The 25,976-nt window shown below is 49.3% G+C and overlaps 3 protein-coding genes across 3 annotated transcripts in view; 1 reads left to right on the top strand and 2 right to left on the bottom strand.

The window, feature by feature from the left end:
- ANO9 (anoctamin 9) overlaps window positions 1–4,017 on the bottom strand; it is a 165,435-nt gene extending 161,418 nt beyond the window's left edge. The window contains exon 1 of the mRNA XM_069107939.1: window positions 4,014–4,017. The gene's annotated coding sequence lies outside the window, so the exon portion shown is untranslated. The remainder of the gene's footprint in view (window positions 1–4,013) is intronic.
- The window catches only part of RNH1 (ribonuclease/angiogenin inhibitor 1), a 140,246-nt gene that overhangs the window by 92,147 nt on the left and 22,123 nt on the right, over window positions 1–25,976 (bottom strand). The gene's annotated exons all lie outside the window — the stretch shown is intronic.
- Window positions 1–25,976, top strand: part of LRRC56 (leucine rich repeat containing 56) — a 66,974-nt gene that overhangs the window by 24,036 nt on the left and 16,962 nt on the right. The window contains exons 3-7 of the mRNA XM_069107961.1: window positions 3,262–3,443; window positions 4,738–4,825; window positions 7,000–7,060; window positions 13,701–13,797; window positions 23,528–23,725. Of these exons, the coding sequence (XP_068964062.1) occupies window positions 3,279–3,443; window positions 4,738–4,825; window positions 7,000–7,060; window positions 13,701–13,797; window positions 23,528–23,725 (609 nt within the window). The 5' untranslated portion in view covers window positions 3,262–3,278. The remainder of the gene's footprint in view (window positions 1–3,261; window positions 3,444–4,737; window positions 4,826–6,999; window positions 7,061–13,700; window positions 13,798–23,527; window positions 23,726–25,976) is intronic.

Below are 25,976 nucleotides of genomic sequence, written 5' to 3'. Positions count from 1 at the left end.
GATGTTAGGAGAAGTAAAACACTCTCAAGGTCTCTGAAAACTTTGGAGATGATTGCATGATATGGGAGACACTGGCAAAGGACCACCCAGCATAGCATGCCTGCACCAAAGAAAGCGCTGTGCTCTCTGAGTGAAGTGCAATTGCAGGAGCTTCCCCAATGTGGAGCCATCTCCATCCCAAAGGTTCACGGGACTGTTTGTGTCTGAGTTGTGGTGGAGTCTTCTGAGCTCATGTCAGTCTGGTCAGCCACAGTGGACACACTGGACCTCGAGTCACACAGTGATGTCATTCTGGTCCTCTAAAAGCATGAGATACAGCCAACAGCCACCTGCTCCCTTCTATGAAGCCATGGCTTAGTCTTCCATCTTTGGGGACTCAGCTGGAGCATAATAAATCCTCCTTTAGTCTGTCCTTCTCACTCTGCGTAAATCCTGATGTCCAGTTTGTTCTTTGTAAGCCCACTGTCAGGTTTGTGCTTTCTAATCTGTCGCAGATTAGGAGGTTCTCCATTTTAATCTCATTCACATTCATGGCTATGATGATTGTTAGCCTTTCCTCTCCAGCAGATAAATCCTGTGATAATATTTCTTGTCTTTCAAAAAATGTTTTCTTTTCTATAGGAGAAAAGTCAAAGAAAGATAATGAAGTAAATAGTAGAGTTTATCTTTTTTGAAAGCCTCTGATCCCCTTCTTTACCTCACGAAGACCCAAATCACAGTCATGTCCTTGTCTGTTTCCCGCTTGGGAACCAGCTTCATCAGACACATGATTTTCCCCTTTTTCTTGGAGCTCTCCCCTACCCACCTCTTGTCCTCCTGCTTAGACTGTACCCTCCTCCATATCCCAGACTAGTCCTATGTAGCTTTCTTTTTTTCTACCAGTATACTATACATGTATATGCATATTATATATTACATACTATGTATATGTGTGTAGATGTATGTATGTATGTATGTATGTATGCATGTAAATTTTCCCTTGCCTACCCTGGGTAAAAAGAAGTTTCATGAGAGCCCCACTCTTACTACCTGCCATTCATAATACCAATCCCCAAATTCTGAAATAGTGTTTAAAAGACATTTGTCATTTGTTTGGTAGAGAGTGTGAGATGGAAAGAAGAGGTGGCTTTCCCTATGGTCTTTGTATAGTGCTCAGACAAGGACATTTGCCCCATTGGCCTCACATGGGGAATAGTTTGTCTCCAAGAAAAGGGAAGTTTCAGATGTATATCAGCAGGTAAGTTAATTTAATTTGGGGAACCCAAAACACGACTTTGGGTGGATCCAAAACAAGACTTTGGGGGCCCAAAACAAGCTCTCAGTGGGCTCTAAACATTCCTAAGGACCACCCTGCTTCCCTGGAGCATGTCTGAGATGAACTTTTAGGTTAGATGATTGTCTAGCCCCATAAAGCTGGGTTCAGACACTATTCATAAATGAGAAATAATAATCCTTGCATCTCACATCTGTGCTTCCATTTTCTTTTCCTATGGCATCCCACTTACAAAAAAGAGTAAATTCCTCCCTCTTCTCTGTCGTATCGCTTTTCTCTTTGTTCTCTCGGTGACCCTTAGAGATAATGAGGCTCTGAAGGGACCTGCCTCTTCTTCCCATTTCTGGATGTAAATATTGTGACCACTTCACCCTTTCCAGCTGATCAAGCTTCTCTTTCTAGATTTTTTCAGTCTCCTGCAATAACCTTTCAAACTTCTGCCCCACTCCGGCTTTCTCAGCAGGAATTTATGGAAGTCAAGTGGGAAGTCATCCTTTCAGGGGGTTCTGATTATTCTCCTTATAGAATTATGCTTGACTCTGCAGGCTGTTCAGACCTTGGGAGCCTTTGCTTGTCCCATATCCTTCTTGGGTGCCCTTTGCTCAGACCGATTCTCACTTTTCCTCTCTTAACAACTGCTGCTAAGTGGGAGCTTTGGGGATGGTGCTTTTCCTTTGGGGCTTCTCTCTGGTGGTGACCCATGCTTAGATCTGCCCCAGCTCTGGCTTTGGCCACAAGGGATTCTTACAGAGGCACTTATGGGGTGCTTCCAGCAAGCTGGCCCCAGCTTTTTTTTTTGGAGGGGCAATTGGGGTTAAGTGATTTGCCCTAGATCATACAGCTAGTACATGTTAGGCGTCAGAGCTTGGATTTGAACTCAGGTCCTCCTGACTCCAGGACCAGTGCTCTATTCACTGTACCACCTACCTGCCCAAAAAAAGTTAAAGCCTGCTGCTTTTTTTTTTTTGGAGGGGGGAAGGTAGGGCAATTGGGGTTAAGTAACTTGCCCAAGGTCACACAGCTAGTTTGTGTGAGTGTGTGTGTGTGTGTGTGTGTGTGTGTGTGTAGTGTCTGAGGTCAGATTTGAACTCAGGTCCTTCTGACTCCAGGGCTGGTGCTCTATTCACTGTGTCACCTACCCACCCCCATTTTTTTTTATCTTATCTTTGTTTTGTGCTTTTTGGAGAGCAATTGGGGTTAAGTGACTTGCCCAAGGTCACACGGCTAGTTTGTGTGTTGTGCCTGAGGTCAGATTTGAACACAGGTCCTCCTAACTCTATGGCCGGTGCTCTACCCATTGTACCACCTAGCCACCCCAGGAGATGGCACACGTCTGCACTTACCTCTGGGCTGCTTTGACTTGGTCCAAATTCCATTCCCTAAAGCTGCCAGCTTCTCCTCTCCTTGGCAGGGGTTCACGTCCTGTCCTTGGTCTCTCCCTTCAGTTCTTCACAAGCCTTTCTTCTGCTCTGGGGGCACTCGTGCCCTCCCCCCATTTCGAGGGCTGCTTCTCCGGGTGATTCTTTGGCCCCTCAGTATCACTTCACTATCTTGGTTCTTCTTGAAATAAGGATTTCCTGTCTCTCCCATGAGCCCCCATTTCTGACTCCTGAGCTTCTCCTTGGTGGGGGCTGGGGGCTCTGACTGAACCCTGTGAAAGGGGAGGGGTCTTGAAGACACTTCACTGCAGGCTCCTCTTGTTGCCACCACTGCTGGACTCCAGCAGGTATGGTGCTGGCAGCACGCTCAGGGCCTGGGGGGGCAGGGATAGACAGTGGGTGATGGAGGGAGTGGGGGCAAGACCAGCTCAGGGCCTAGGCAGAGCAAGGCATGGCAAGGTGGCCTCAGCCTAGAGGAGGACCTGGTAGGAAGCCCTGGCACCATCCTCTGGCCTCATCACTTACTTTTTCTTGCTGCTCTTCTTTTTTTGGGGGGGGGAAGCTGGATCTCCCCGGTCTCCTGCCATGATTCTCCCTCTTTGTTTCCAGGGTTAGCTCAGCTACAAATGGACCCTCCCTGGGACAGGGGTTGCCAAGGCCCCAGGGCAGGGGCAGCCAGCCTGCGTGTGACTGATCTCAGTTGGCACGGCCTCCAGAACCCCAGGCCCCTGATCAAAGATAACAGCATTGCTGAGGTGCTGTTGGAGGAGTACCTGTCCCCCTCCAAGCTGGTGAGTCTGACAGCCCCCAGCTGCTGGGGCAGCCACCCTAGTTCGCTGCTCTGACTCTGGAGTTCCCAGCTTCAGCCACCCACACCCCACACCCTGCCCCCCTCGCCCTGTGACAGCAGGGTATCTTCTCCTGAGCCATATTTGGTGTTGGGTTGTCTGTAGTACAATCAGGGAATGGAATGGGGCCAAGGAAAGCCTCCTGCAGACCTGGGGCAGTTGTAGATTGGGCTTAGAAGCAGGAGTAATAAGGGTTAGGTGAATGTCCCTACATCTTAACCTCTATGCCTTGGCAGACAGCAGAGACAGGGCCAAAGAAAGCCTTGTACAGTTCAAGCAAGAGCTCATTTAGCAATGAGTCTGAAAGGAAGGCAGGGCAGCCCCCAAAGAGATTTGCCCTGGGATCCTCCCAGACACCTGGCCCAGCCTCCATCTGAACAAGCAGCTCCTGCCCTGGGCACCTGGGCCCTGGCTGGCCCCGAGAGCCTCAGCTGGTCTTTTCCTGCCCATCTCCTTTTGCTCCCCAGGGGTCTGCCAAGAAGAACAAGCCAGGTTTTGTTTCAGCGCAGATTCCCCCATGTACTTATGGCAGCTACCTCGAGGCCCCGACTCTTCTTTTCTCAAGGCTTCCCATCCTCAGACAGCACACATCTCTAGTCCCTCCAACCACTCCCCTCGCCTGCATGTCCTCCCTGAATCATGGTGACCAAACTGGCCCACAGCTCTCCAAGCCACACCCAGGCTTGCTGCAGGCACAGTCCCCTGGGCTCCCTAGGATCCACCGAGGGGGAAAGAATGCTCCCTAGTGAGGTGTGGGTATCCTTCCGTGACCTACATGCTAGTGGTCCAAGAAAGCAGCTGCCCGCTGGCAGAGTGGCAGGCCCAGAGCTCAGAGCGGGTGGCAAACGGCCTTCTTGGTGAAGGTGCCCACTTCTCTCACTGCACGGCCTGGGGAGGGGCAGAGAAGGAGCCCTCCATGTCTGAACCTGGCCAGGGGGCCCTCTGCCCAGGGCAGCCACCAGAGATGCCTTGAGGCCTCTGGTTCAATCTTGTCTGGGCCCAAACTTTGCCCTGGAAATCGTGTGGGTGCAAAGTGGTATCTCTGAGCTCCTGAGGTTTCGCTGATGGGGTGAGGGTGAAAGGCTTCACCCCAGGGGGTCTCATCTAGGTCTGCCTGAGACAGGAGTAGAAGGCACAAAGGGCAGGTGGGGAGGAAATTGACCAACGGCAGGCCAGGTGCTCTGGAGGGAAGACAAGTGGCCTGTCTAGCTTCTGACACCCCCGCTGGTCTTTGCAGCGGGCCCTAGCTCAGGTAGAGGATCTACAGCAAGTGACGGTGCTGGAGATGTGCGTGGACACGCGGGAGAACAGCTTGGGGAACTTCGGTAAGATGGCCGGACAGCCCGGCCTGCTGCCACATGTGTGGGCCACCCAGTCTGGCCCCACGGTCTCAGAGGGCCTGCCCACTGGGCCTCAGGCTCCCCGGGACCCACCGTTTGTAAGCGTAGGCCCACAGACACACATATGTGTGTATGCTGGTGCGTGTGCACAAAGCACGCAGACACACAGACCATCGGCAGCCTCCGATGTCTTCGCTGAAAGGCTCTAGCTCCTTCCTGATACAGGAATCCTCATTAGGAGGATTGTCAACAAACAGATGAAGCACTTCCTGCGGGCCAGGCTGTGCCGAGCGCTGGCCAGGGATGCAGACAAGGTTTCAGCCCTGTCCTTCAGGGGCTCCCAGTGTGAGCAAGGCGGCCAGCTTGGGAGGAAGGCGCAGGGTGGGGCCCGGGAGTGGCCCCTGCAGAAAATGGGGCTTAGCCAAGCCTGGAAGGAGGGGGCCAGGACAGCTGAGAGACAGGGGCAGGAGAGCCTGCTGGCTCCAAGGCCAACAGGGCCTAGTGATGGCGGGAGAGGAGCAGCTCGGGCCCAAGGCCCTACCAGCCTGGTTATGTCTGCTATAATGTGGCTCCCAGAGCCGGGCTACACGTGTCAGTATGCTCTGATCAGGCAGCCTGTCTGACAGGAGGACGGAGAGACAGGGCCAGGGGAGGTGCCCTTTCCTCCGTCTGTGTTCTGGGCTGGAATTCAAATGAGCTCATGTTCCCAGAATGAGGACGTGCCCACAGGCAGGTAGGAAGGAGTTCAGAGGCCTGTTGGCACCAGGGAGAAGCCAGAAGCAGAGCAGGAATATAAGGAGTGGGTCAACAAGTCAGTTCAACAAAGTCTCTTCCTCCTCCTCCTCCTCCTCCCCCTCCTTTCTACCTCCTGGAGGCCCAGAAGTGTCAGTCGACATCCGGCCTTCAGCAAGAAGCCCCTTCCTGGACCCTCGAATTTGAGCACCTTCCCCTTAGGACAACCTGTCCTGTCGCCACGTGTCCTCTCCCTTTCAGCTGTGAGCTCCCACCCCCTTTTTTCTCTCCAGCACTCAGCACAGGGCTTGGCCTATAGTGCTTGCATGATAAATGCTTGTGGACTGAGTAGCCGATAGGTCAAGTACCGTTATGCCCATTTTAGAGATGGGTAACCTGAGATCCAGAGCTTTCCCAGTTTGCCCAAAGCCCCTGCTCTCTCTGTGCCCTGTCTCTTCCCTAGGGGCTGGAGCCCCAGGAAAATACTGTTGTTGTCCCATTGAGTCTGACTTTCCAAGACCTAATTTGGGGTTTTCTGCACAGAGATCCTAGAAGGGTTTACCATTTCCTTCTCCAGCTCAATTTTACAAGTGAGGAACCTGAGGCAAACAGGGTGAAGTGACTTGCCCAGGGTCACATAGAGCTACTAAGTGTCTGAGGCTGGATTTGAATTCAGGAGGATGAGTCTCCCTGACTCCAGGCCTGGGGCACTGTGCATTGTGGTGCCCCCTAGCAGGCCAGGAAAATACAAGACCCTCCAAGATTCACCCACCCCACTCCCTGCTCCCTAACTCAGAGTCCTGGGAGGCCCCACCCTGGGGGGAGAAGGAAAAGTCTCAATGCCTCAGTGTCTCCCAGAGGAGACTTTGCCTTTCTTTTCCCTGGGATAGTGGAGATGGATGAAGAAGTTAGCTAGCCAGGGGAATCTGCTCTCTCTCCTAGCTTCCGGAGGTGCTCACAAAGGCCAAGTTGGCTCAGAGCAGGTGGTCAGGGACCTTCTGTTTCAGAGCCAGCACAGAGGCTTTGGGAAGTAATTGGGCTCCCATTTGAGTCTACCCTCTGTGCCCCTGGCATTGCCTTGCTGAGAGAGCAGGCAGGGTGGGGCTGGAAAGAGCCTGCAGCAGGTCACTAGAGCTGTACAGGCTGCAACCTTGGGTCTCCTGCAGGGAGGGAGAGGCTGCAGTCCTAGGGGAGCCCTCTGTCTGGGGCAGAGGGAGGGTGATGAGAAGGCTCCCATCAGGCAGGAGCTCCCAGCCAGTCTCCATAGCCGGACTTTGACCTTGGGACAAGTCCTCTGGCCTGGGATGAGGATGGGGGAAAGAGGAGGAAGAGGAGCTGAGCTCTGCAGAGCCGCCCAGGAAGGCGGCTCTGCAGCCAGCCAAGATGCTGCTCTGGGACCAACGATCTCCTCTCCTGTGACTGCACAGGTGCCCATCTGCCCAATCTGAGCCAGCTGAAACTCAGCAACAGCCTGCTGACCTCCATCAGGTAAGCTCAGCACCTTGGCTGTCCTTCCTGCCCCACAGAGGAAGTTCGTGGCTACCATGGACAGTTCCCGTTTGGGTGGAGATTGAGAGGTCCATCCCTCCTGCTTTCTGCCTCCTCCCTTGTCTTTGCTGGGAAAGGCTGGGGGCCCCGTCCAGAACACTGACCATTACCCACACCTGCCTGTGCCTGACCTTCTCCTGCCTCCTTGCTAGTGCAGAGCCTGGGTTCCCTGGGATTCTCCAGGCACCGGGTCCCAGTCTGCCTTGCTTCCACAGGGGTACATCTTGTAATAGACATGAGAGGAGCTTCCCTTCTCCCCTCCTCTCTTCCTTCAGGGGACTCTCATATTGGGCCTTGGGAGGGGTGATGTGAGGAGTCCCCAGCTGCATATGGGTCTGGGTCATGGCAAGGCCTGGGCTCCAATACTAGGCATGACCCGCCTGCTTGTCCCCCAGAGTCTTGATCACTGTTGCTTGCTCTTAGGTCTTATCTCCACCCGTTCTGGGATGTCCCGCCCCTCAGGGCCTCTTCCCCAGCAAACCTCTATATGCTCTCTCCTGGCCTTTTTCATAATATGCAGAGCAGGGCAATTCCTGAGTCACACGTGATGAGAAGTTGTTCTGGACCCTCCAGAGATGGCAGCTGGGGGCACCACAATGCCCAGAGTACTGGACCTGGAGTCAGGGAGATCTGAGTTCAAATCCAGCCTCAGACACTTCCTAACTGTGTGACTCTGGGCAAGTCACTGAACCTTTGTCTGCCTCAGGGTCCTCAGCTATAAAATGGAGATTATAATAGCCCCTGCCTCCCAGAGTTGTGAGAGTCCAATGAGATCATAACTGTAAAGTGCTTAGCCCTGTGCCTGATACACAGTAAGCACTCTATAGATATTACCCATTATCATTATTCATCAAGGTCTCCATGACCTTCCTAGAGCTCATTCTCTTTGGTCCTGGGGCCCAACAACACAATCTGCAACCCACAGCACTCTTGTGGAGGTGGAGACATCCCCTTGGATGAGTCCTGGCTGAGTGATCTCAACTCATAGAATCCCAGGACCCGGGGCTGGAAGGAACCTTAATTATATAAACATAAAAATGTGGGACTCAGCATGCAACAGTGCCCAGGTTAGCCTGACTCTGAGGGAGGGTGGCATAACATGCAGTGATAACCTCCTGGGCTGGCTTGGAGGAGGAGGAGGAGGAAGAGGAGGAGGAGGGAAAACAGGGAGAGGAAGAGGAGGAAGAAGAGGAGGAGGCAGAGGAAGAGGAGGAGGAGGAGCAGGCACCACTTTGAGAAGGTCTCAGGGAAGTCCCTGCATAGAAACTTAGCAGAAGGAAGAGAGAGAGTCTGGAAGTGAGGCCCCTGAGGACACAGTGGCAATGTCTGCTGCTCTCCCCTTGAGCCCCCACCCCCACCACATGGGTGCCCTGCCAGAGATGTTGGCTTGACTTTCAGGCATAATTCTTTGTTTAGACAGAGTGCAAGCTCCAAGGAGGGTGAGCTCCAGGCCTCTCCTCGCACAGTGGCTTTTCCTGTTTGTCATATGACATATGGTCCTGAGGAATGCCTCTCAGTCCTGTCAACTGATACATACACTTATCTTTATGGGGCCTTTTGCCTCCCTCCAGTTGCCTTTTCTCAACCAAGTAAAGACAAGTTTTATTAGCTGAGTAGAGAATGAAGCAGACTTTGATGGATGCAGGTCAGAAGACTGTCTTTCCTTATTTTGTGATGATACCCATGATTCACCCTAAGAATGATGCCAGAAAAAAGAATCATCTTCCACATCTCAAAATATTCCTGCTCAAGCTCTTGCAGCCAACCCCTTCTCAAAGAAAAGTCTTTGTTCTTATTCTAACAGCATTAGATAAGGGCAGTGTCTGCCCCCAAAGGCTCCCCAGGGCCCAGAGTCTCATGTCTCTTTGGCCTTCCTTCTATGGAGAAGGGCCCGGGACTCTGCGCTCGTACCCCAGGAAGGGGCTGCCTTCTGGACTGCCATTGGAGGGCTACCTGGCTTCTTGGGCATTCTTTTTTTTTAATAAGCAATTGGGGTTAAGTTATTTCTGGGTGTGGTGCTAAGTATCTGAGCTCGGATTTGATCCCCGGGTCATCCCGACACTGGAGCCGATGCTCTTACTCGCTAAGCCACCCGGCCGCCCCTTTCTTGGGCATTCTTTATTTCTGTAGGTCCATAATCTTTTCTTGGCAAAGATGACAGGAAGGCCAGTTTTCTTTTCTTTTCTCTCTGGATAGTAGTGTGAACTTACTATCAGAGCGAGGGCTTGGATGTACCAGTCAGTACCCTATGCCTTTCTTCTGGTCCATTAGGTGCCACTGGGGAATGGAGACTGGGTTCCAAAAAAATTGAACCTTGAGACAAGTCTGACTAGTCAGTGGGGGGGAGGGAGAGAAAAACAGTCCTGGAGGCAAAAGTACCCCCCCCAAGAAGTACCAGAGAGAGACACCCCCTGCTTCCCCAAGCTGCTTTTCTGGCTGCCCTGCTGTCATCTAGCCCCAGGATAGAGCACACACCCAAGTCTCTCACTCTATCACCTTTTTCTTTTCCCTAGGTGGTATAATTCTTAACACAGACTGGGAGGCTCTAGGTGAATGGTTGAATGGCCTGGTGGGACATGAAAGGGATGGGTGGGAAGGTGAGGGGGTCTAGTTGCTCAGCTGCTATGGACTGAGTGGGGGGCTGGAGTCCCTGGGAATCCAGAGGCTGGGATCTCCAGCAGAGTCTGGGCTGCTGATCCTTTTTTTTTTTTTAAAAGCAGTCGGGGTTAAGTAACTTGCTCAAGGTTACACGGCCAGTTATTTTTGTGTGGGCGCTGAGTATCTGAGGCCAGAACCGATCCCAGGTCTCCCAACACTGGGGCCGGCGCTCTTACTCACTGCACCACCTGGCTGCCCCACGGGCTGCTGATTCTAAGGGAATGGGGAGGAGTAAGCCCGGTACTTTGTGGAGTGACTCCCTCAAGCCGCAGACCAGAGGGATAGTGACCCCTCCCCATCACACATTCCTGTTTCTTTCACTTAGATACACACTCTTGCTTCAGAGTACTTAGGGTATGGAAGCCTGTGGAGAAATTCTGCAAATAAAGGCTATGTCCCAACTTCACAAGCCTAGGGACCACAAGATGTTCATCCATGACATGATGCGTTGTAGACCCTGTCGTGACATCACGGCACACAACTTCTGTGGAACTCCTGCCCTGAGTCCCAGAGTCCCAGCACTGCTGGGGTTGGGTTTTCTGAAGAAGCATCCCTGCATGAAGGATGAGCCAGCTGAGAATCTTCCCTTGGACACTTGCTAACTAGGTGACCCTCACTGTCCCTCACTTTCCTTCCTTATAAAATCAGGGGAGGAGTTAGGCTAAATGACCTCTGAGGTCCCATTCAACTCCAGATTTACAATCCTATGACCTCTCTGTGACTCAGTTTCCTCATCTTCCAATGAAGGCATTGGACTCAGTGGCCTCTGAGATTACTTTAAGCTCTGGATCTCTGATCTCCCTAATTCTGGTGCTTTCTCTCTGTTATTTCTTTTTTATCCTGTACAGAGTTTGTGCCATTACCCCTGGGAGCTCCCTGAGGGTGGCAACTGGCTTCTGCCTTCCTTTGTATCCCCAGAGGCTGGCGCCATGCGTGGCACAAAGTAATCACCTGAGAAATGTTAGTTGACTGACTGATCCTAGGACCTCTCTGGGCCTCAGTTTTCTCATCTGTAAAATGAAGGAATTGGACTCAATGACCTACATACCTCTATGGTCCCTTCCACCCTATGATAGCCACCACAGTCTTGAATTTCTCTTTTATCCAAATTCATCAACATCTTGAGTGTGTCAGTGTGTGTGTGTGTGTGTGTGTGTGTGTCAGTGTGTGTGAGTGTCTGTGTGTGAGTGTGAGTGTGTGTATGTGTCTGTGCATGTGTGTGTGTGTGTGTGTACAAATCTTGAACAAAAAGTGACCAGTCCTGTTCCCTGTGACACTGAGCTGCCGGCTCCCTCTGGTCTTCCCCTTCTCTCCCGTGCAAGTCTCAGGAAGGCAGCCTGCTTTTGGTCAGGGGAGCCCTTCCCCTCAGTGCCCTCTGGCCTCAGACCTGCAGATCCTCTGGAACCTCCCCCAGGATGACACCCCTTTGGTTGGTGGGGGGGTGGGAGGTGGGGGGGGGGCAGTCAGGTCCTGGAGTCGGGAAGATTGAGCTCCAGTTCAGTCTCCGATGCTTCCTAACTGCTTGACCCTGGGCAAGTCAGCGTCAAATCTCTCCCTGCTTCAGTTTCCTCATCTGTAAAATGGGAATTAAGAACAATACCTCCCTCCCAGTGTTGTCAACAGAGTTTTGAATGCAGTCCAGACTGGAGCAGTCTCTAGCCTGAGAATGCCTGAAGCAGAACAGAAGCGGCCAGAGGCGAGTGTGTCAGGACACACAGCAGCAGGATGAGGAAAACAGTGGCATGCAAGGAAGCCTCCCTCTCCTGAGAAGGAAGCTTAGCACGCTGCGGTATAGGCAGTGCTTCTATCCGTGAGTGGGCTGGACTAGGACATGATCATTCTTGGGGCTTGAGTAACCATTTCCCACAGCAGGCTCATTCGGGGACCATGCAGGCAATCTTGGGTCCTGTGGGAACAGTCTCCAAGAGGATGGCAGTACGTGGTTCAGTTCCCTCAGCTGTTATAAGGAACAAGGATTGTGAGCAAGTCCAGCAAGGTGATGGATGGTTCTCAGGTCCCTGGGAAACAGGGGGCAGCGTACACCTGGTGCTGGTCAAAGCAGTGCACTTTGCCAGAGTGCAAAGGATTGTGGTTATGCCAAGTTCAGGGCATAGCCTGCTGGCTGGGCCTTAGCTCTGGGAAGCAGAGGGGCTCCAAAATATTTGGACAGGTTAAATGAGATAACGTGTATAGTACCCATCTTAAAGCATCCTATAAATGGCTCTGTTAATTAACTACAAAGTCAATAGATTTTGGGGGACCTTCTTTCTCTTTAGAAGTTCAGGGGTATTGAAATGACCCATATGGATATATGTCTTACATCTGCCAGTGGCCATCCCAAATCTATTGTCCTAGATATTTAAAAGGGCTATAATAAGTGGCTTCTTAGCCGTACAACTGTGCCTTGAAGGCAGCATGGAGAGATGCCCCTGGAATATGGTCCGTCCCTCTCCAAGAAAGAGTGTGCTTTCCTCCTTGAATTTCTCCTTTCATTCATGTGATAGAGTGTTGGGAATTAGGCAGAGGGTGTTTTTAATGAATAGAAATCTATTTTCTTTCTCCCGTTTCCCATTCCCTTAAAAAAGAGAAAAGAAAAAAAAATACTTGTAATATGCATAATGAAGTAAAACAAATTCTTCCATAGAACAGATACTAGTTCATTCTATGATGGCAGAAAAAGCTGGAAACTCAAGGAATGCCCATCAATTGAGTAGTGGCTAAATAAACTGTGGTCTGTGGAAGGGACAGATGCCATTGTGCTACAAGAAATGAAGACGGTGTCAGGAAGCCATGAAGGGCTTTAAAAGTCAAGCAGGGGATTGGATATTTGAGCCTGGGGGTAATTGAGTGAGGGGAAGGTGATGTGGTCAGCCTTGTACTTTGGCAGTGGAGTGAATGGACCAGACCCAGGAGAGATGTGTCATAGAAACCAAGCAGCAGCTATTACAAGTGTCTAGATGTGAAGTGCCGAGTGGTAGCAGTCAGAGGAGAGAAGGGTCATACACATGGAACCTTACAAAGGATGAGAAAGAGGGAGGGGTCCAAGAGGAGCCCTGGGTTGGAGCCCCAGAGGATGGTGGAGTCCACAATAAAAGAGAAGATAAGGCAATAGGAAGAAAGGAGGTCTTGGGTGGGGGAAGATCATGAGTTCTGTCTTGGGCATCGGCAGCTGGCCATCAGAAGAGAGGTCAAAGTAGAGAATCATCTGAGGAGAGATGACCATGGACTCCATAGCAGCTGGTGAGATCGTACAGGGGCTGTCCAGTTTCCTCCTGTTCTCTTGCTAGAAGCCTGCCATGCCTATGGTATATTCTGTGGCCCAGAAATCCAAAGCTCAAGCTCAGGTGCCACCCCCTTCCCCCTACCTGCCTGTTCATTTCCCAAATCTGCCTTTGATACCCTACAGCAATATAACCACCCCCTAGAGTGCCTGTGTCCTCCCTGAGCCTCTGGTGGGGCTTCCCCTGTTCCTTTTCCAAGCGCATCAGCCCACCTGAGCCACCAGAAGGGGCATCGGCCTTCCATTTGAGTAGGTTCTGGGAAGTTCTCGGGGTCTACGGAGACAAGAGAGCTCTGTTGTCCGCAAGTTCCCCAAGAGGCTTTCCTGGCACACAATCCCTTCTTTCATTTCTCGGACCCTCCTTAGGGGTAGCCGGCAGCACAATGGACAGAGCTCTGGGCCTGGGTTCAGGAAGAGCCCATCCAAATCTGGCCTCACTTACAAGCTGTGGTCAGTCACTTTACCTTTCTGTCTGTATCCTCAGCTGTAAACTGGGTCAGTGATCATCTTTGCTGCTAAAGCTAATGCTGAGTTAGGGAAAGGTCTCAAAGGTGTCTCTCTCCATGGGACAGAGCCGTTGGTCTTTTCCTCCTGAAGGCTATTCTCTCGCTCACCACAATCTCCTCTCTGATCTCTTGCAAGGGACTTGGGCACCTCCCTATCCCACCTTCAGATTCTGTGGATGGTTCGTTGTGGGCTGGCAGACTTGGATGGCATCAGTTCTCTTCATTCTCTGAAGGTAGGTGGCTCTCTGTAGCTCCCCCACCAACCCTGGCATCCCTAGGAAACTGGAACACTGCCTGCTTGTGTTCTCTGCTGGAACCTCTGAGGGTCAAGGTTCCCCAGGAAACCCTCAGTCCCTTGGCTGTCAGCCTGCACATCTCCCCCCAGACCTGGGGAGGGGGTAGGAGGTCAGCTCTGAAGACAAGTTCAAGGGCTCTTTTCAGCATCCCTGGGATATGTGAGCTCAGTGCCCTATGCCTCCTGCTTTACTCACATACTGAAGGGTCCCCCAGAATTCCATAGGGTTTAAAATAGGAAGAATTCTCCAAAGAAATGGGGCGAGACTACTGAGAACAAGGAAAGAGCTACGGACACAAAAGATTTCCATTGAAGCATAACTTGTATAGCCAAAAGTTGGAAGCAAGGCGTGTGCCCAAGGCTGGGCTGTGAAGGAACAGCCCCAAGGAGAGACAAACATGAGGAGTCTGGAGGCCCATGGGGAGCCTGGGACAAACTGTGGCAGTGGAGTGAGGAGAGCAATGTCAGGAAGCCAGATGCCCAGGGGTTCCAGCAGCTCAATCTGCCCTGGTTCAAGGACAAGTCTGCCCCAACCCCTGAGGCCCTAATCTGACTCTTTGCAGGGAATGTCCCCCTTATGGGGCTTCAGGCTGGGGGCTGGGGGAGTCTATCAGAGGAGTCAAAGACCCGGGTGTCAGCACATTTTAAAGAACTCAAAACAAGGCAAGTCTCAGGAAAGAAAATGAGAAGGAGCTTTGACCCTCCCTGCCCCCATCCCAATCAGTGCTCTAAGAAGAGCATAGGAGGGGTTGGAGTGACTCAGCCCCAGCCTAGACCAAAGCTTGCAGCCCCTCTGAGGCACCCAGTACCCCCAGAACTGACCACAGGCCTCCTGTGGCATCTGTGGGCCAGAGGATGAAGGCAGTGCTGCCTCCGGGGCTCAAAGTGTGCTTTCTAAAGCCCCCAGACCCTCTTCAGATGCTCTGCTACTTAGCCATCTTCCCATGCTTATCTTGAACTCGCAAAGATGATTTCAAATGTCCGTTTTTTCATCTTAAATTTCACAGCACAGTGGATAGAGAGACCCAGAGACAGGAGAGGCCTGAGTTCAAGTGCCACCTCTGAGACACACTGGTTATGCAGTGCTCCTCTGTTTAAGTCACAGACCAGACCCTCCCCAGCATTGGTGGGTAAGATGTCTTGCTGAGCCCCCATGCCCCCAAAGGTCAAGATCTTTGGCACTTGTACTTGGTCATGGGCTATGTGTTTTATCCCTCCCAGCTCCCAGTCATCTGCAGATGTGACAAATATCCAAGGCATAAAGTTGTTCACTGGCATAAGATCACATGCTGACCCCTGAGGTCCTCCCCTAGAGACCTCTTCCAACTTTATGGGAACTTTTGGTGGCCAACTGACAGCTCTTTAGGTCCAGCCATTCAGGCAGTTCCAGATTCATCCACTGCACCATCCTTCAAAGAGTCCAAGTTTTGCACCAGAACCTGGTGAATTGGTTTAAGGCAAACCCTGTCAGAAAAGGGTCTGACTTGGTCTGAAGTTTGGAAGTCAAGACAACATGTGTCCTCCTGTCCAGTGGCCACAGTCTTTCATATATCCCTGCCAGACTTCAGCCCTCCCATGGGCCACTTCTTTAGGCTGCCTCTTTGTCCTCTTTATTCTGATATTCCCAGTGCAAACAAAGGCCATTCTCTTTGTTGAAGAAAACAACAAGGGCTCTCTCTGCTTTCTCCCTGACCCATCCCGCTCCATAGGGTTCCTTCCCCTTCCCTGATTCTCATCCTTCCCCCAAGAGAGCCCCAGCCCCCAGGAGCAGCCACAGCCTGTCTGTTGTCCTTGGCAGCCTCTTCAGTCTCTGCTCATCCTGACCGGATTCTTCAAGGCGGGCCATGCTTCTGCTGCCCTGCACCGTCCCCCCTGCCCTTGCCTCTTTCCACCCTGACTGCGTTGTTTGGTGAGCTCCCTGCCTTTATGTCCTCATCACTGATGGGGCAGTACTGGTGAGGGTGTTGGGAATTCGAAGTGGTGGTGGATGGAAGGTCGGCTTCGGAGCACGGGCAGATGGTGCAGGAGGTCTGAGCAGTGCAGTGCTGGGCTAGATTCTAGGACTTTTTTTAATTGATCCTATTTAAAGCTAATTGATTTTGTCTTTTAACTGCCTCAGTCATGGTTCTTTGTCTCTGAACTCTAAGTGGGGCACAAGCCTGATCCCAAGTGACCTGCTAAGTGCTGAATTTCTGTGAATGAGGACTAGATTGGCCCCAGGAGGTGGCAGTGGGCTAACTGAGGGGGGCTCAGGTTGGCTGGACCAAGTCCTGGCTTTTGGGCTCTGCCTCTGCCCTCAGGCAAGCCTGGCATGCTGAGGGCTGCCCAAGGTTATGATCTTGAGGAGCTCTGTACCAGGTCCCCAGTGCCCTGAGCCATCCAGGCCAGGCCAGGTGGGTCTGGAAGGCAGATGCATGGTCCCTCCCCCTGTATCAGCAATGCCATATTCACAATGCCTATAGATATTACAAATATGCTGATATAATTATCCATCACAAAATACGTCAGGTTTGCCATATGGGGAAATAAACTAGAAAATTTATTAAGATACCAAAAGACTGAGTCCCAAAACCAGAAAGTGAAAGCCATCAGAGTAGTTATGATATTGGCACAGGTAGATAAAGTAGAAAGCACCCACATTTTCAAGCCTTTAAAACAGAACAGGCTACCTCAGGCAAAGGTCCTCCTCTCCCCACTCACAGCAACCACCCAGCGTGCTCCCAGCAGCTCCGGCCCCTGGCAGTCCTCAGCAGGAGTCCTTATCAGAAAGTCCTGCTCCCAGCAGCTCCGGCCGCTGGCAGTGCTCAGCAGGAGTCCTTAGCAGAAAGTCCTGCTCCCAGCAGCTCCGGCCCCTGGCAGTGCTCCGCAGGGGTCCTAACTCAAAAAAAAAAAAAAGGCAACCGCCGCCAACTGCCAACCGCAGGACCGTTAGCTCGGCTTTTCACTTTCTCTTTCTCTGCTATGTCAGCACGTCCATGGGGCATGGGAGATCTTTAAATCCCATAACCCTTACATTCGGCCCCAAGATCTTTCATGTCCCTTACTTGGCAAAAATACAGTAGGAATAACTGGTGTCAACAAAATTTCACAACAATATAACAAGAATAGCACACAATAAACACAGAAAACCATATTTTAGGGTGGGGCTTGAGCACAAGCTCCCCATCATTCCCCCCATCCCGAACAAATGGGGCCCCAAAATCTTGTGGTAAGGGGTGAAGATCTCTTCTTCTATGGCTACTTGCTGCTGAAATCGGATGTAGAGCTGTCCCTGTCCTAAGGGGTCCCATTTGAGAGGTCAGTTCTTAATATGCTTGATGCCAGGTCCAAGGGTGACACATCACAGTTGCAGACAGAGGGTGACATCCAGCTTAAGCTATCAGGCATCTACAGATTGAGGGTACCAAGCCTGTGGAAACAAATCTAACAAACAAGGTGAACAAACAAAAAATCAAGAAGAAGCAAAGAGACAATAACCAGACTATTGTAGCCTCACTCACGGTAGAATAAATGATTTAAGGGTACAATTTTGTAATCATCTTCTCCAGAATAAACAATAGTTACAGTGTTATCCTTCCCATATGCTATAATCTCTGCAGCCTTTGGAACATCATAGCTCCTGATTTTATTCTATCACTAGAACCAAATCCTTCAGTTCCTGTGACAGTTATTTTGGAAGGAGGGTCAGTTTTTACAAGTGGCATTGTTTTACAAGGAACGATAATCACTTGGACTATCCTATCATTCTTGTGAATCTGTATGGGCCCTTCACCTAAATTCTGGAATGTTACAACAATTTCTCCTTGATAATTAGAATCTATTACTCCAGCCAATACATGTATTCCTTGAGCTGGTAATCCTGATTTGGGTAAAATCTGCCCAAAGTGATTTTTAGGGATTCTTATGCATATCCCAGTGGAAATTTTTCTTATTTCTTTTCTGTCCAACCAAAAGTCCTCTAAACAATGTAAATCATACCCCACCGAACCAGGTGGTCCTGGGTACGGTGCTGAGACATCTGGCTTCAAGGTCCAATACTCAATATTTGGGATCTTGTGTGTTTGTTGTTTTCTAATTTGCAGATTGGGGGTCATCATTCTGGCTAGAGGTGTACTTCCTCCCAATGGTCTATTATTCAAATTACGCAAAGCCATGAACAAATTATCCTTCCAATGTTGATATGAATTATTGGAACTTAACTTCCTCAACTGTTCTTTCAGTAATCCATTCATTCTTTCAATCAACCCAGATGCTTCTGGATAATATGGAATATGATATATCCATTCTATATTGTTTAGTATACAATACTTCTTCATTTCATTGCCTTTGAAATGTGACCCATTGTCACTTTGAATCTGCATTGGGGTTCCATAATATAGACTTATGAGATCTAGAGTTTTACAAGTGATTTTCTGGGTTGCATTCTTATAAGGACAAGCTACTAGCACACCTGAATAGGTATCAACACAAGTACATATAAATCTGCATCCTTTATCCAGTGGTAGTGGACCAATATAATCTATTTGCCAGATTTGGGCTGGGACTTTTCCTCTTGCTATCTCTCCAGTTACTACCCGAGGAACAGTTCGCTCCTTTTCCAATTGACATATATGACATTCTTCTGCTATCTGTTTTAACAGTGAATGAGAGATACTAATACCTCGATCTTGTGCCCACTGGTGTGTGGCCTGGACCCCCAAATGGCCTGCTGTTTGGTGGACCCATTTTGCTAATACCGGATCATCAGTTATTGTCAAAGTAGGAACAATATGTTCAGTAGCAATCTTTGCCAGTCGATCAGCATGAGCATTGTACTCATGTTCTGGTGTGGTGGGGGCCACGTGAGCATCTGCATGAAAAACTGACAAGTCAGTGACCAAAGACATGTTCCAGATATCTTCCCATAATTCTTTGCCCCAGACTCGTTTACCATGAATTTCCCAATTTTCATTTTTCCACATGGGCATCCATGTAGCTAACCCATTAGATACCGCCCATGAATCAGTGAATATATGACACTGTCCTCCTTGTTCTATTCTGATGGCTTGATATACTGCCATAAGTTCAGCATATTGGCTACTTGCACCTATCCCAGTACTTTCCAAAGTCCTTCTAGTACATGGGTTATAGGCCACTGCTTTCCAATGTCTTTTTTGCCCCAAATATTTTGCTGTCCCATCAGTAAACCATGCATGTCTCTTTTGTTCCTCAGTTAATACATCATATCCCTCATTCCATTTTACAGTGGACTGTACCAACTGTTGCTTTGGCTCAGGGGGTGTGTCACTCCTCTCAATTTCTATGTTTGTTATAGATTCATGCAGAGCAGAGACTCCGCTTTTGCCTGTTTTCGCTCTATTTTGAATATACCACTTCCATTTGATTATACTAGCCTCTTGGGCATGTCCAATTCTGTGAGAAGCTGGGGTACTCATTACCCAGGTCATAATTGGGATTCCAGGTCTTAATATCACTTCATGGCCCACAGTCAGTTGTTCAGTCTCCACCAAAGCCCAATATGCAGCTAACAACTGCTTTTCAAAAGGTGTATACTGGACTCCAGATGAAGGGAGTTTCCTACACCAAAATCCCAAAGGTACATTTCGGCTTTGTTGTTTTTGCCATAAGCTCCAGTTTGCATAATCATCTTGTACAGTCACTTGCAATTCCACTGGACCATTTTGCATGGGCCACAAATCTAGGGCCAATTGTATGGCAGCCTTGGCTTCTTCAAAAACTTTACTCTGCTCAAGTACCCAATCGAATTCATATTTCTTCCGTGTGACTCTATATAAAGGTTTTAAAATCTGTCCCAAATGTGGAATGTGGTGCCTCCAGTATCCAAACAATCCTATGAACTTTTGGGCCTCCTTCTTATTGGTAGGGGTAGGAAAATCCTGAATCTTTTGTCGGGCTCGAGGAAGAATCTCCCTTAGCCCCTTGTTCCATTGTATACCCAAAAACTTCACATTCTGAGCTGGTCCTTGAACCTTTGCAGGGTTAATTTCCCACCCTTTACTTTTCATATGCTCAATTAGAAGGGTCAAACTCCTTTCCACTACTTTCGCATCTTTTCCCTGTATCATGATATCATCAATGTAGTGGGTAAGCTGTACACCAGGTAGCTTTAATTCATCCAACTGTTCAGCCACAATCCTGTGACAAATAGTGGGGCTATGTATGTACCCTTGTGGCAAGCGAGTAAAAGTATATTGTCTACCCTGCCAAGTGAAAGCGAAGTGGTCCCATTGTTTAGGGTCTATTGGGATGGTGAAGAAGGCATTTGCCAAGTCAATAACTGCATACCAAGTCCCATCATATTTCTGGATCCTTTCTATTAAGGTGATGGTATCTGGAACAGCAGCATACAAAGAAGGAGTCACCTTATTCAACTGTCTATAATCCACAGTCATTCTCCATGTCCCATCTGATTTTCTTACTGGCCAGACAGGATTATTCCATCTTGTGGTTGTAGGGACTAACACTCCTGCTTCAACATATTCCTTTATAGTAGTGGCAATTTCATCTTGCACACCTGGCACACGATACTGTTTTAAAGTAATTACTTCAGAAGGTTCAGGTAAAGTGATTGGGTCCATTTTTAGTTTTCCTACTAAAACTGTATTAATTCCTATCTTCCTCACAGCAAATTGGTATCTTCCTTCAGGTAAATTCAGAGTCATGCCTCTCAATACATCTATCCCAATGATGTATTCAGGAATGGGTACAACAACCACAGTATATTCCTTCTTAGGTAACTGCCCAATTTTCATTGTTATTTTAACCTGTCTGGCTGATATTTCAGTGTCTCCTAGACCTGTGATGGTAATAGGAGTTCCATGTTTAAACTTATCAGGGTTTCCATAGATAAGTGTGGCCTCAGCCCCAGTATCAATCAGTGCCCTAGTCACAGTAGTTGATCCATTCTTCCAATAGATTGTTAAACCAATATGGGGTCTGCAATCTCTTCTGCATATTTCTTTTATCTGGGCTGGGGCTTGGCCTATCTCCTATTCCCCCTGAAGGTGGGGCAAACTTGGATACAAAGATTCAGATTCAGAAATACCTGCGGGGGTGGTTCCTGCTTCCCTGTTCATTCTAATGCTAAGTATCTTTTCTTGGTACAGCTTATGCAGCTCTTCAATTGGAATACCATCTATTCTTCTAAAATCCACCCCAGCTCTTAATAGAGCAGTAAACAGTTCCCTTCTTGTGGGTCTATTTTGTCTCTGAATCCTCTGGCTGTTTACTCTTCTCTCTCGAGGCAATTTGTCTTTTTCCCATTCCCCTAAATCACTTAATTGTGAAATCTTATCCAGCACCTCTGAAAGAGGGTGCCCTATTTCTCCAATTAAAAGAGTCAGAATTAGGTGCTTATATGCAGGAGGAGCCGTCTTCACTATGATATTTCTATGAGGAACTCCTAGGGGGGTATCATAATATGCATTTGCATCTCCAATCAGGATAGCAGTTTTCATTACCTCCTCCTTTAGTTTTCTCATACAGTCTCTAAGTGAGTACCAGGGTCTGTCTCCCCTAGGCCACATAGATTCAGTTGGATATTGCTTTTTGCAACCTTCTGCAGCTAAAGCTAGAAGACTCGTTTTGTTATTTCCTCCTTGCATATGGTGATCCCTAAAAGCCTGGTGTACAAAAGGATTCTGACTGATACTTATGAATTTTAAACAGTCCTCATTGTCCAGTGTTATTCCTCCTGCGCCTTCATCAGTGATTCTTACTATCCAAGACACTAAAGACTCCCCCATTCTTTGGGTAAATCTACTCAATATATCAGTGATCTCCTGTTGAGTGAAGTCCTCAATTATCTCCCTGGACTCTGTTTTGCCTCGGTGGCTCTCCTGTCTTCTTCTTTGTATGGGGAGAGCTTCTACATTAGGAGACTCCTCATCTAACCTTGTTCCATTCTCCTCACACACATTCTCCTGGAAGCTGTCAGGGCAACTCTGCCCAGCCTGTACAAAAGCTGCATGCACATTCCTTCTGCTAGTTTTTTGCTTCCTTTTAGCTACATGAACAGTAGCTTGCTCCTGGACCACTTGAGTCCCTCCAGTTTGCTCTTCTGAGTGCTGTGACACAGAAGAATCCTCAGGCAAACCAGCTGACTCCCTAGCCATCCGAGCTCTTTCCTTCAGCAGCTTATCCCTACTTTTACACATAAGGCGATAACTTGTTAGCAGCACCCAGCCTCTCCTGCACACTCCTGCCAGTTCTTTGCCTGGTTCTATGGGTATTGCTTTCAAACATCTTTCCAAATCTCCAGGTTCTCCCTCTTTTAGCCTTGGTTCCCAGTTTTCACAGGGCCCTGTGCTTTTAGCCCATTCTCTGGCTAGAGAGGAATAAGGCAAATCCTCCCATCCTGGAATAGCCATTTTTCCCTCTAAAGCCCCACTGCTTCCAAACAGAGGCCTGACATTTTGTGATCCCATCCTCGTCGCCAAATGTATCAGCAATGCCATATTCACAATGCCTATAGAGATTACAAATATGCTGATATAATTATCCATCACAAAATACATCAGGTTTGCCATATGGGGAAATAAACTAGAAAATTTATTAAGATACCAAAAGACTGAGTCCCAAAACCAGAAAGTGAAAGCCATCAGAGTAGTTATGATATTGGCACAGGTAGATAAAGTAGAAAGCACCCACATTTTCAAGCCTTTAAAACAGAACAGGCTACCTCAGGCAAAGGTCCTCCTCTCCCCACTCACAGCAACCACCCAGCGTCCTGGAAGCACGCTCCCAGCATCTCCGGCCCCTGGCAGTCCTCAGCAGGAGTCCTTAGCAGAAAGTCCTGCTCCCAGCAGCTCCGGCCCCTGGCAGTGCTCCGCAGGGGTCCTAACTCAAAAAAAAAAAAAAAGGCAACCGCCGCCAACTGCCAACCGCAGGACCGTTAGCTCGGCTTTTCACTTTCTCTTGCTCTTCTATGTCAGCACGTCCATGGGGCATGGGAGATCTTTAAATCCCATAACCCTTACACCCCCTCTGTCTCCTTGGAGTTTATTTCTTCAAAACACAACTCCTCTTTTTCCCATTCTCCTTCTGGTGGTAACAGCCAGAGCAGGGGTCCCCTGACAGTCTCATCACCACTTTGGCTCTTTATTCTGGATCTAGGGAGCATGCCCCCCACACTAGCATGCCCCTCACAAGCAGCTGATTTCAGGGCTGGGGAAGGAGATGTCTCTGGGCTGTTGGACCCAGGAGGCTCCTTCTTCCCCACCCCTAGGCTGCTTCAGAATCTAGTCAGAAAGTTCAGTGCTTAAGAAATGCATAGGCTGCTTCCTCATTGGCCCTCCTTGGGCCCCAGCTCCCTGTTAGGGCTCTCTCCAACCCCATCCCCAAGCAGGACCAGAGTTCCAGGTCACAGCCCCTTTTGGCTCCCTGGGAATTCTTCAGTTCCTCTGGCTACTTGCAAGACTGGGGTTTATACCAAAGGATTAGAGGCAAGGTTGGAGACTGCCCAGGCTCTCTCTTCCACCAGGGGGCAGCATCCAAGCTCATGGCTCCCTTTGTCTCCCCAGGAGCACAGGGGATTTGACTGACTTGCGGAGGAGGCTGCCTATTCCTGGAAGCATTGCCTGGGCTTTGTCCCCCACGATCCCACCAGGGGGCAGTGTCCAAGCTCATGGCTCCCTTTGTCTCTCCAGGAGCTGTACATGTCCTACAACAACATTTCTGACTTGAGCCAAATCTGTCTGCTGGATCAGCTAGAGGTTCTGGACCTGGAGGGCAACAACGTTGAGAACATTGAGCAGGTCCGGTACCTGGGTCTCTGCAAGAAACTCCACATGCTGACTCTGGAGGGCAACTTGATCTGCCTGAGGCCACACCCAGAAGCAGCTGAGGTGACAGTGCCCAGACCTGACCCCTCCCACCCTAGCCCTTTGGGGGACATGGGAGAAGAGGGAGCTGCTTGTCCCTCGCTGTGATTTTACGCCTTCTGCCTGCTCCACCCCCTGCTCAGTATAGTAGGGAGGGGGCCAAACTGAGGGCCAGGGCTCTTTTACATTCTCAAAAGTGGGAAGATTTCCTTCTGTGCAGTTGGGAAGGAGAAGGGATGATGAGGTGATAAGGAAGCTGGAGGAAGCCTGAAGGAGGCCTCTAAGACTCTTGTGTTTGCAAATAATACAAATATTCATGCTTTGTGTCTGTAGTGCCTGGAAACATTTCCCCCCTCATATGCAAGGGCTCATCCCCCAGAGAAGAGCTTCCTCTGGCCCAAGGGACTCCATAGATTCACATGTCCTCAAAAAACATCACATTTCCTGAGCCCCCCACCAGTGTGTTTACCTTCAATAGTCATCTAGAGAATAGTTAGTTCATAATTAGGGCATTTAATGAAATGGTATCATAAGAAACATGGTGACCTTGCACAGCCCTCCCTCACTCAAATCAAAGTCAACTGCAAGTCATGTCATCATTTCCTCTTTGAAAACAAAAGACAATCACAATAGCAATCATAAGAAACATAACAACTGTGGGGGGCTATTGATATCCCGTCATCTCACTTACTATCCCGTCCTCTCACTTACCCATAGTAAGTCTTCGGTCGTCACTGGCCTCCTAGGAGGAATTACCAGACAGAGCACCCGAGGTTTGCAGGAGTTGTTTATTCAGGCTCAGCTACATCGCGACAAAAAGAGATCTGACTTCCGTATCAGAGCAATTTATAGGTACATATAGCCAATCATCTTCCACAGCTCTATTCATTACCTTTTAAGGTCATACATCAAGCAAGCAGGCACTAGCCCATATACCATTACTTCCTGGCCCCCAGCAAACAACAAATCATTTCTCCTATAAACCTGGATGATGTTCTCACAAATAGTCATAGTGTCTGTAGCAAGAGTGGCTACAGATAGAGAATGCACATGGAGGGGCTGACACACACAGAGAACCTGTGTGTCCAGAGGAGCTTCCCCCGAGCACGACCTCAGCATCTTCTGCTCAACTGGGCATAGAATATCTACTGCTCTGCTTCCTATAGCTTCTGACTAAGCTGGAATCCTTAGCTATCAAGCATAGCCACTATGCTCTTTTTAGCTTAAAGCCAATTTTTAAAAAAAGAAAAAGGGTTTCCAGTTTGTTTTTTTTTTAATGTCAGAAATCCTTGCATGGGACCAATACCACCGCCAGTTACATTCTCTCAGATTTTCTTTAGTTAACTTTGCGGTCTTGGCTAGAGGCCTCAAATCTTCTCCGCTAGAAATTCACTCCCCCAGGTACCAAGCTCTTCAGAATAAAGATCAAGGGTCCCCGCCCTCAGACTCAACCCCACCTAGTCCAGGAGCTTGTATATCTGTTCTTCATCTCTGGAAGCTAGATTATAAATCTGATGATGCCCAACTACATCCAAACAGCTCTGGGGTTCAGGATTCCCCAGTTTTTTAACCCTAAACCTCCTCTGTTCTCCCATGAAAAGATGCATGAGTGAGAAATGCACAGAGATCACTAGAGCCAAGGAAGCTAGGTCTTGGTCTTTTCTCCCAGTTTAATCCAGTTCCTGGTCTTTTCACTTGCTGATACAGCCAACCAGAAATCCAAGAGATTGGGAGGCTCCCCCAGGTCAAAGAGAGCAGGTATTATTATTCCTATCTTAAGGGTGGTGAATTCCAAGGCTTGAAGATAGTAAGGTCACTAGGTAGGTCAAGGAGTCAAGACCTGAGCCCTGATCTTTGACTTTAGGGTCTGTGACCCTCTTCTAAGGGACACCATGGGAGCCTGATGCTAGTAGGCCGAAGGCGGAATGGAAAGTAGATCCAAGTTCCCCTTCCATATGAGTCCTTTGCTGAGGTTTGTGGGCTGGCTTTGTGGTGGTGTCTAGAAAGGGACATCCCAGCCCATCTCCAACGACCACTAGTGAGTCATTTCAATGCCCAGAGCCTTGTTTTTTCTTCCTCTTCCATTGGGTTGGTCAGATAAGCCTGAAGTACTGGAGAAGGGGCCATAGGTTGGGGTCGCTCCCTGAGAGGGTGGAGAAGGAGAGATTTGACTGACCGAGGCCAGTTCCATCTAGGACTGACTTGAAAATTGACAAGCACTTAGTGAGCTGATAATCTGTGCCAGATGTGCACTTAGCAAGCTGATGATCTGCGC

The sequence above is a fragment of the Petaurus breviceps genome, unplaced genomic scaffold, assembly GCF_028583685.1.
Source record: "Petaurus breviceps papuanus isolate PSGF00001 unplaced genomic scaffold, PetGlider_PUasm1.0 90317, whole genome shotgun sequence".
NCBI classification, from domain to species: Eukaryota; Metazoa; Chordata; class Mammalia; order Diprotodontia; family Petauridae; genus Petaurus; species Petaurus breviceps.
Note: the sequence above shows the minus strand (reverse complement) of the source record. Positions and strands in the feature narration are given on the sequence as shown.